The 11092-nt window shown below is 44.6% G+C and overlaps 1 protein-coding gene across 1 annotated transcript; it reads right to left on the bottom strand.

Annotated features, from left to right (window-relative positions):
- Positions 1 to 248: 248 nt before the first annotated feature.
- LOC135365849 (uncharacterized) lies at positions 249 to 10173 on the bottom strand. Its single transcript, XM_064598540.1, has 4 exons — positions 10081 to 10173; positions 5535 to 5641; positions 1199 to 1246; positions 249 to 1103 (listed from the first exon to the last, which is right to left on the bottom strand). Exons 2-4 carry the CDS (start codon positions 5638 to 5640, stop codon positions 871 to 873), a joined length of 387 nt encoding a protein of 128 aa, XP_064454610.1. The 5' UTR covers position 5641; positions 10081 to 10173; the 3' UTR covers positions 249 to 870.
- Between the last annotated feature and the right edge of the window lie 919 nt (positions 10174 to 11092).

Genomic DNA, 11092 nt, shown 5'->3' with positions numbered 1-11092 from the left:
ATCACACATTTTCATCGAGCCGAACAAATACAAGATAACGTCTCCGGTGTCTGGCAAACTTTGCGGACAGATAGCCATTCACCCCCTCCCCCCCAGAGATTTATTCACTTTTTTTTTTTTTTTCAACTTTCGTGGGCCGGTAGAAAAAAAAAAGTTAGGAGCAAAGCAAATTCTCAGCCCATGCATTTCCTATGGCCTATACTGCTCGCAAACAGACATTTTTTTCCTCCATCTGCTTCATCTTAGGTTTAGGTTTAGGTTTAGGGTTGCCTATTCCACCATCACTTCACATCACCACGTATAGGTGGCGCTACCTGGACACGAAGCAAAGGCAAAACCTATGAAACAACGAACAACGAGGTGGATCAGGTGCAGGGTTTCGATGCAGCACCAACTATACGTGGTGATGTGAATGTGAAGGAGACAGAGGAAAACACGGCAGTTTGCAGGCGGTATAGGCCATAGCAAATGCATGGGCTGAGAATTTGGATTGCTTCTAACTCGTTTTCTACAATGAAAAAAATACGGGTAAAATTTTCTGAAACGTTCGGTCTCAAACGTTTGAAGCGCCAAAAACACCATTTTCTATTTTTACGGTGAGAACAAAATGTGAAACCTTTGTTATATTCATCCTGTAGTTATAGATATGAATTGTGGCTGGTCAATGCTGCAAACAGCGAACCCTCGTTAATAAGACCCCCCGTAATCTGACATAGGTGCTTTACGACCATACTCCTGGGGAATAATGCAGTGAAACCTCTGCAAATCCCCCCGTTAATAAGACAATTCCGCATTACGACCAAACTTTTCGGGAACAACCATGGTCATAATAACGAAGGTTCACTGTATTCTCCCTGCTTTGTGAATGGGCTAACCAAGATGCCTCTCGCTAATGGCCACGCTTGGGCTATCTTCTGAACTTGTTTTAGTGGCAGACCAGTCTGGCAACAATGCTTCGGTTTGGTCTCTCACGTCTGTGTCACTGGTCGTGCGTGACAAAGAGACTAGAATCACAGGCTCCGACATGACCGTGTCTGCTGAGTCATGCATCGTATCAAAAACTATGTAGACTCTCCTCCAATGACGCCTGTTCAAATCCCCGTCTGAAATTTTAAGGGGAATTGGGTTAGTGGTAGTGAGTTATAATTAACACTAGTTGACATCCTTCAACACAGACCTGTAGAGAGCAGAAACTTACCATGCCGTCTGTCGTACCACATGAGACCAATTATTGCCAGGACGCAAGCTAGATTGACAAGTGCAAGGATTAGAAGCTCAATCTTGTAGTATCATGTTACTGCCACGCAACTACAATTTTATTAGATTAATACAATATGGCAATGATTTAGCACAACCTACTAGATTATATAACAACCATGTCGTGGGCACCCCTTCCCAGCGCCGCATTTTTGGAAGGTAGCGATGGCGCTACTCATCGTCCCAGTTATTGCTTCCTCAACTTCTACAATACTTTATACTTCAGCTTACCTTAGTATTTCTGTACAAGTGGTGGACATTCCACAGATGTTTCATTCTGAGGTTGACTATCATAATCATTCTACGCGTTTTCATAGGAGCTATCGCTGCCGTCTGCTACGGTAGTCGTACATACGCTTCTGCGCATTCAGAATTCAAATTTCCATCGTCCAATCGTGGCGTGCCGATGAGTAGCGCCCCTGGCTGATCGTGCGGACGGGCTCCTCATAGGGGTTGCTGATTGTGACATGGTCGTTATAATCTAGTAGGTCGTGTGATTTAGTCACATGAATACTACCAGGGTTCCTCGCATTACATCACTAAACATACCAACACGTTTCAAGTACCGCGAAAGATAATTTCAAGGAATGGCTGCGTCTCTGCGGGTTCTGGTAAACACATCTGAATGCTGTAGCTTTAAAGGACTCTCACTGAGAGTAAATTTTCGATGGAGCTCTCTTTTTCGAATGCCATCGTAATTTCAAGGGCCACTGCAATGTGGTGTCCTCTTGGGCTTGACATGCTCCATGGCTTCTGCCACAGCACAAAGACAAGCATGCTTGCCTACATGTCCAGGTGCCATTCACTAACATTCGCTGAGACACTAAGTGGTACGTTTTCAAGTAAACGTACGCATCATTCCAATATCTGAGATACTGCTGCGAAAACACACACAGGCAATGCATCCTGAACACTTCCTTTCCATCCTCTCTCTGCAGATTCTCTCTGACTTGAATGGAAATACATTGCGGCTGACAGTGGCGTGGGAGCTAAATCCAACGAAGCACGGTGGGACGTAGCGTGGCATTAACAAGTGTGCACCTTTTCGTGCACACTTGTCCCAATTATCCTAAAGCGAGTGACTTTGGGGCCAGATGTTACCTGGAGGTCTCCTCACATTCCTTCCACTCCAGAATCCATAAGGATGAGTCATACCAGTGCAAGTCCTTTGTCTTATGAAAGAGTGCGTCCAGTGCAGCCAGTCACCCCTGTACGCGGTTGCGCTATGCACAGTCACAGGTTTTTGAACGGCCCACATTTTATCGTCCAGAGTGGATGAAATCAGGACTCTTCCACAGTGACAGCAAGTTGTTCACTGCGATTGAACTGATCAGCGCTATCTGATCTTATTCGGAAGGATCAGGCCATGTGCAAACATGTAAGCGTGAATAAAAAGTCATTGGAGAATGATTGTCTCGATAAGTAATGGGCATATATCTAAGTAATTCTCCTGTTCTTTCCCTTTCTTTCTCCCCAAGTTAAGTATCAATGTATTATAACACTCATGTTTGAAATGTATTTGTATCTGTATTTTAGTACCGATTTCTAGGAAGTATTACGTATTAGTATTATAATACAATATATGAGTATTACTGCCCATAACTGCCAGGCAGTAACATTCTCGCAAGGGGTCGTAGGACGTTCCCCAGTGCACATGCCACAACAGTCTAAGAAAGTCGAGGTCCGAGCTAACGTCCGCTTCTCTGATGAAGCACAGGAAGCGTCATGATTTTCCCAGATATCTCAGATATTCTCATTTTTCTCTAGTCCTTCCTTTGCTAGTCGCAGTGTCATTGGCGGAGATATGGACTCTGCTTGCCAATGTTTCCCTGTGATGAATGTGGCTCGGTGCAGTACTGGTTGCTTTCGTTCTGTACAATAGCAGGGTTTGACGCCTGCCCTGAACAGTGTAGCTGTCACTTACTGGGCATGCAGCAAATTCTTTGTTGTCGTTATCACCTATTCTATCGTCCGTGCGTTGGAGACTCCTGTGTGTTTTCAGCTGTCAATCTTTCAGTCCTGTCCAGCGAATAGGTTCCCGTAGTCAAAACAACCTGGCGGTGTTGTGAAGAACGAAGAGCACGTCGGATGCTGCCAACGCTGCTCCCCAGACAGCGATGAGCCGCGCAACATCACGTGGCCAGAAATGTGGAACTGCGGTAGCTCCTAACCTGCTTGTTCCAATTTCGCTTCCGTGTTTAGAAAGCCTTATGTGCAAGTTAACCTTCTTGCCTTCAACTTTGCCGTAACCGAATGGCCGGCATAATTAGCAGACGACAACCAAAACAAAGTCATCTGCTTACTGAAACACAACGAAATAATGTAAAAGCCGCCGTCGCCAACAATACAGATTTACAGAAAATTTCAAAACCTAACGTGCCGTGAACATTGCGTTTCTACCTGTTAGTGAATCCTTCCAGATGAAATATTTGGAACCGGATATCACGTTAAAAGTTTGTTTGGCTTGCAGTACAAAGGACATGCCTCTATCAAGGTGACTCGTCACAGTCTGGGGAGCAGCATCTTAACTGCCCTATGACAAACCGCCATCTTGGTTGTTTTCACTACGGGAATCACACATTTCGTGTAATAACTTCGCATAACGGGACTCAATCCGTGAAAATTTAGCATGGTTGACTGTCCCTAAGAGCTTTACATGCAGGCAGTACAATGTTGCGTCTGCATTGTGTATGTGCCAAGCATGGAGTGCCGGCGCGGGTAACACCATGTAGACTGACAACACATGTTTCTGGACTCAAAGAACAAAAAACAACATGCTGAGACCAGCACGGGGGGAGGGGGGGCGAAGCAAGGTTGTAAAGATGTGCAGAGATTGAAGTTATTTGGCCAGGGTTTTGTCCGGCTTAGCGGGATAAGGGAGGTGTTCGACATAAAGAATTTCGTCCCCAAGTAATTACAATAGGAGCCTACCAGTGCAATGAAATCTTGTCCGACATTGGGTGATATCCCAAGCAGGGAGGTGTCTGACTTGAATCCCAGTCATGAATTACTGATGCAGAGAAGCTTTTTAGTGACTTGGTCAACTTCACTATAAAGAGGTTCTACTGTACAAAGATTTGAATGTAGCTGCATAGTTTCTTGAATTTAACAGCATTCTTACGATTATCTGACCTGTGTCATGTACAATGTGCAACAATTTCCTTGTCACACTCAGGTGGGATGCAGCACTGGTGTGTCCACAGAGTCCACCTTAGAGTGCCTAATGCACTTCCCTTTTCTCAAAATAAAAATTAATTGCACTTCCAAAATATTCATAATGTGCAACCTTCCCTGCTAGCACAATGGATCATTTGGGCTACATTGTCCGGAAAATTGAGCCCTTGGATGGAATAAGCTATTTGAGGGTGTATAAAAGAATATGTCGCAGGTATAACTTTAGTGAACACAGCTTAGCCTCACACAAAACAGTCACAGTGGAACCTCACTAAATAAAAATCGCTTGAACGGAATTACTGCCTTGACGGAACAACAACCACAAGGTTGTCGGGATTTGTATTTATGCAATGTGAAAATTCTGGCTCCACCGTGTAGATTGAACTGACTGAACAGTTCAGAGTGCCATCGCTACACGCATCACAACCTCAGCTATTCCACTTCTGGTACAGCCATGATTCTCGTTTGCATGCAAGCAGATGTCAATGTCAACGTATCACAGAGGGAAGTCACTGAAAAGGTTAGCCAGCTGTAGGACTCGAACCCACATCTTCTGGATTACCTATCCAGGGCTCTTACCAATTGAGCTAAGCTAAAACACCTCTCCAGAGATTTTCAAACACATACACTCACTCACTCACTCACTCCACTTTCACTCTTACACATTTCCTCACTCGCACACTCATTCAGACGACCGGGTGACACAAGCGGTATCTGTAGAACGCGATGGAAGTTGACATTCTGAGGCTTGAACAAGCCTCCCAATGTTAATTCCCATGCCTTTGGTGCTTCACAACCTGGACCCCAAAGAAAAAGATGTCGACTCGCGGATGATGACGAGGAACTTGAAAAAAATGCTTGGTAGTGTGGATAAGGTGTGCCCACGGCCGGAATATCTTAATCAATGTACCAATCATTCGTGCAAACTTGGAATAATTCGTTCTGCAACTTGGAATTGAAGGCAACAAACAGAGGTCCTGATAAACGGAACATATTTTCCCAGTCCCTTCATGTTCCGCTTAAAGCTATTCCATCATAAAGTCATAATCATAAACCAATAATAAAATAATCATCACCATCATAAACATGTTAAAGCAACCTACCAGCCAGAGAGATGGAGAAGACCCCCAATAGATAGCCATGATTGTCAGCTAATTTTTCAGCCACTAGAGACACCACAGCCGTGCCAAGATTCTGTGCTGAGAGCATCCTATTCAGGAATACATTACTAGGGATCACTATCGCTGCTCGTGCAGTACATCAAACAACAATTGTGTTTGCTTACAAATTCGTTATAACAAAGAGCAAATTAGAATAATTATTATTTCATAAATTCGTAGACATCTGAATGGCATAAAAGCGAATTAAAGGAGCAGTCTAGAGGCACGCCATCTGTTTCTGTTTTTGGTCGGTATGGAATGTTGGGTGGCCGAAAGCAGTTTTCCCACAATTAGTGCAACCATAGCAAAATTAGGGCACCTGCAGTAGCCCACCGAATCCCCGGCGCGCGAAACACCCTCCTTCACGTTTAGACACGTGATACGCACCGCCACACGTGTCACTATATGACGTGAGTGGTAGGGACATTCCTCATTGGACCTGGGATCACACGATCGATCTGAGCAACAACGCGTAGGCAGGAGCGTCTGCTACCGCTTCGGAGACGCCAGACGTTCTCCGGCTGCGTGATGTCCGAAACAGAGGATTTCAAAGCTGTCGACGACAGGACCTAAATTTTTGGGGAGCACTGACACCACGAGAAGAACAAGTGGTGCAGCCCAAAATTAATTGTGCATTGTACAGCTATGCCCCAGCGCTTCCCGCCAGTGTGCAGCCTCTGTTTCCACCGCACAGTTGGTTCAGTGGCTAACAGGTGGCGCCACAATACCGCCGTCATCGCTTGCTTTCTGCTACATGTGAGTTCTTAGGGCCAGTTCTCACTTGGCGACGCCCGACGCGGCGGCGTGAGCGGGCGGCGGAAACAGACGCGCATTTCCGGAGTCGGGAGAGGAGAGACGTCGAGCCAAAAAAATTGCTATGCCGAACTTCTTTCACGACGTCGGCGAGAGCTGCCGAGAACGACAGCTGGCGACCAATTAGGTTACACAGAAGGGCCACGCCTCCTGATTTTTCTTCTGCTTTGGGTGACGGAATGCCACTGTGGTGGGAACATGAACATCGCGGGCGCGTTGACGGGGCGGCGGAAATGCGCCTCCACTTCCGACGCCCGCTCACGACGCCGCGTCGGGCGTTGCGAAGTGAGAACTGGCCCTTAGATTGCACAGAGGTCATAGATATATTACTCTCGTGATTGCAACCTTATACTGCCAGGCTGTATATATACAGTCAAACCTCGTTACAACGAAACGCGGTATAACGAAATTCGCGATAGAGCGAAATAATTTGGATTCCCCGGCAGAGGGCCATAGAGATCAATGTATTTTAACTCCCGCTACAACGAAACACTTTTCAGCCGCCGCCTCGATACAGCGAAAGAACAAGATAAGGTTTATGACCCCAAAGCCGACTTTAGGGTCATGAAAACAAAGGGCGCAAGCGGCGTCCTGCTCCCGCGGCGAAAGATGGCACGCGCGATTAGGGTCGGGAGGAATCTGGTGCCTACAAAAGGAAGTCTGAGTCATTGGAAGGTTAGGGATTTTCTTCCGAGGCTTCTCCTTCTCCTTTTCGCGCTTGTTTTGAACTGTCCGGTTGCAGCCAAGTAAAAAGAGCACGAGACGCAAGGCGCCATCGCACGCGTGGGAAACGCTTCGTTCGCGTGGCGGCGTAAGTGACGAAATCAGCCTAGATGATTTTCTTGACGGGGACAAACATGCCGTAGCAACGGAGAGCCTTACGGAAAACGCACTGTCATAGACGTAGAAAGTTTGCGGGAGATCGCAACACGATATGGAGAAAGCTGCGGAGGCTTCGGCGGCGTACGAACAATGCGTGACACCGCGTCTTCTAGGCACGACGCAGACGCGTATAACCGGCTATTTCACGCAAGAATAAAATACCGTAGGTGCACTTTGGCGCTGTATTTGTAGTTGTTGTAATTTTTCACGAAAAACGTTTCCGCGTCGTAGCGGGAGTTATCGACGCTTATGTACAGCGCGCGCCCTCGCAAAGGTCGCGATCCGTGACCTTCAATTCGGTACAACGAAATGTTCGATACAACGAAAGAAATTGCAGGCCCCGTGGGTTTCGTTATATCGAGGTTCGACTGTACGTAGTTTGTCTTTTGTTTTTTTAGGAAACGTCATATAACTCATATAAAGAACAGAAGTCAACAGGAAACAGCTGGCAATGTTCGTAGCAGACAGTTTTTCCTGTCAATGGATGAGGGGGCTCTCTTCCCCAAACGTCACACTAGAGTGAGTGATTTGAAAGAGTGAGTGGTCGATTTTGCAAATTAATTACACCGCGGGGAAACAACTTTGGAGAAAAATATTTTGTGGGAATGCATTCAACATACTGCTTCACAAGGCGACAGCAGTTTTTGGCCATGTTGGATACCACTTTAATGCTCCTTTAAAGGGCTATATATGCTATGTTGCTGAAGTATGTTGTGTAAACTGCTCATCCATCCAGATCATTCCCGACTCTGTAAGAAGTTCATCAAAGCAGTGATATATAAAAGGAAGATTTTTATGTAGAATAACAAACTGAACACTCACACGCAGTGTGTTGCAATAAAATAGCTAGGGACAGGACCAACCGAATTCGCAAATCCTAGGCACTGATTCGAGATTTGCGGGGTCTGAATCCCAGTGACCAAAATGGCGAATCAAATCATTCGAATCCACCAACCTCGTTTGTTTGTTTCTTTTTGAAATTGGTGCCTCAGACGTCCACAGAAAGCATAACTGGTCGATGAGTGTTTTCTTTTATATATATATATATTGCTCTGAACCCACTGTTACTCTCTTACATTACACGTTTCGAAGTAACATGGTTTTGCTCTTGACTGTTTCTTATTTTTATGGAAAGAATTCAGACTGGAGAGTTTGTCTATTTCCTGTTGTTGATGAACAGCGTACTATACAAGTTGGGTCATTCCACGCCGAGTGATCCAGCGATGCTGCTCGACCCCCGCCGATTTTTACAAAAATAATCAGAGTTCATTGTGGTGGTAGACGTATCCCAAATCCAAAATATTAGCCTCAAATAGCAACGAGTTCCGGCGCTAGAAGGCTCTGAAGTTCGCGCTTCGAGCAAAAACCGTGGCCCCTCTGGAAGCGTGTTGTGAGCGTTCTACGGCACCGAAGGAACCCAAAATTTAAACGTGTATTTTTCTAGGAGGACAATATCACCAACTGACCAAATTTGAATAGTTTACAGCAAAATTTGGGATGGGCGAGATTCTGGGAAACACTTCAAAATTTGCCCAGCTGTGACATTTTTTTATAAAAATACCTACAGCACCTACCAAAATGAAATTTTGCAGGTGTGAAGCCCCTCGGGAGTAGTGTATAATACAAAAGTATGAACCCTTTCTTAAGAATCTAGGTGTTGTAAAAAATTTGCAAATTCACGGAAATCCTTAAAAAGTCCACATTTCAGGGTTAAAATTTTCAATGGCGATAACAAGCTAGAAATATGCGCTTCACATAGAACTGTAGAAGAACTCCTCATTTATGCGTGGAGAAAAAATCAGGAAGTTTTTTTTTATAAACTGAAGAAATAATTTTTTTTTTTTTTTGCGCTATACTCGCCACGTAGGCTTTGCAGTGTGGTCACTGAGTATAAGCGCACGCTGATCCTGATCGCCTCAAAAACCTTGAGGTGAAACTGAAATTTTAGCATAGGCTTTGTTGCCAAACTGAAAGAGTTCAAGGGCGAAGGGCTTTCGAAGGACAATGTACGCACGTGTCTTCTCGCCTTCCAGTTTAAACAACGATCAGCATCAATATGGCGTCGGCGACCGGCTGACAACGGGACAATAATACAGCACGGAGAGGGAGGTTGCTTAGCCGTGACGTCGCATGACGCACTTCAAGTTAGGCTCCTCCTAATGGCCAAACTCTCCCTATAAACGGCTCTGTCTGGGTCGCTGCCTCAGCGCCTCCTGTAGGTTAGGTTTTCGTACCACGTGGAGTCAGCTCGTGGTGAACTTTGAAGAATGCAATTCAAAATTCACATGTTTCGATCGGACTGAAACTTCGAAGAAAGTGACAATTCGTAAAAAGTGATTTCCGTTCCAACGAGGGCTTACTGTATACTGCTTTGCCAATTTGATGTTTGTCTCCTTCTCAGCCCGCAAGGCTTCAGCAGACATCTAAACAACTTTTCATTGCCATCAACATTAGCAACCTTCGTTGTATCACTCACGGGAGATTCAGTCCCTCACAGCTCAATCAGTCATTATGCTTCTAGTCTGCTTGTATTTTTCTATCAGTTATAGATTATTCATTCAACAGATTGAACAAATTATACAAAGAAACAAAGAAAAGATACAGGGAAATCAAAGGTTTAAAGTGGGTCTATGATGGATTGATGAGTCGAGTCACATATGTGATGTCATGATACTGTTCAAGCAATGTAATATTACAATGTTTCTCTTTATACTGCGCCATGAAATCTTGGGGGCACACCCATATTAGTACGTCAACCCACACAAAAATAAACAAACCAATCAACAGTACTCACAACCCATAGGCAGTTCCCAGATGATGTTCAGGAATGCAGATTGCAACAGTTGACAACAACCCACAGTATAGAAACGAAGATGCCACTTCTATTATCACCTGTAGGAATGTGTGCACAATAAAAATAAAGCAAACTATAATACACAACAATCTAGGGCTATTGAAGTCAACAGCCCTGCACTGGTATCCTACTCAGCGTGAAGCAGTTGTTTTAAAGCAGTGGCCCGTAACTCACAATACATTTTCAACTGCAATGTCAGCATCACTTTGATGAACTCACTAACCCTAATATTACAAATAGAAGTGCCTGGTTGCACAGAAATGCGTGCTCCAAGCAATCAGTGGGACAAGTCTGTGGACCTCGGCTGGGAACAACTGATTCATAGGATACCAATCATGAAAGTACCCCATCCCAACACAATGTTGAAACTGACAGCTAATAGTATAATTACAAACCTGTGCACCACTTTAGCAAGGCAACCATCTAATGCCAATTAAATAGTTTAGTTGCTGCTCTCCTAACTAGTGATGCATTCATTTATTCGTTTATTTTCATCTAACGCATGCATGAGTTAGAAGCTTCGGTTACTTTTATGCTACACATATATTATATTGAACAATTATCCTCTGGACAAAAGGGGGCAACCGTGTAACAAGTTTGCAAACAACGCATTCCATGAGTTTAATGAAGGAAAATCAATGTGAAGAGGGAAGATGTCTTCTCCTCTTATCCATATTCTTCAAACTCAATGAATATGTTGCTTACACACGTTTATCCTCTGGTTCCTATCTACCAGGTACACAGTCGTTTGTGACCGCTATGTTCTACATTTAAAAAATGGTTGACCAATTGACTTAATGACACTTCAAAGATGCACATTACACCCTCCAGAGGAGGCAGAATATCAGGACCAACAACACTTTCTCCAACAAGCCTTTTGTATAACAGTTTCCTAGCCCTTGACTCAAAAGTAGGGGTGTGCAAATATTTGAGTTTTCGAATTCGAATCGAA

This window comes from Ornithodoros turicata, chromosome 8 (assembly GCF_037126465.1).
Source record: "Ornithodoros turicata isolate Travis chromosome 8, ASM3712646v1, whole genome shotgun sequence".
Classification (NCBI taxonomy): domain Eukaryota; kingdom Metazoa; phylum Arthropoda; class Arachnida; order Ixodida; family Argasidae; genus Ornithodoros; species Ornithodoros turicata.
This window is presented reverse-complemented; position numbering and strand designations above follow the sequence as displayed.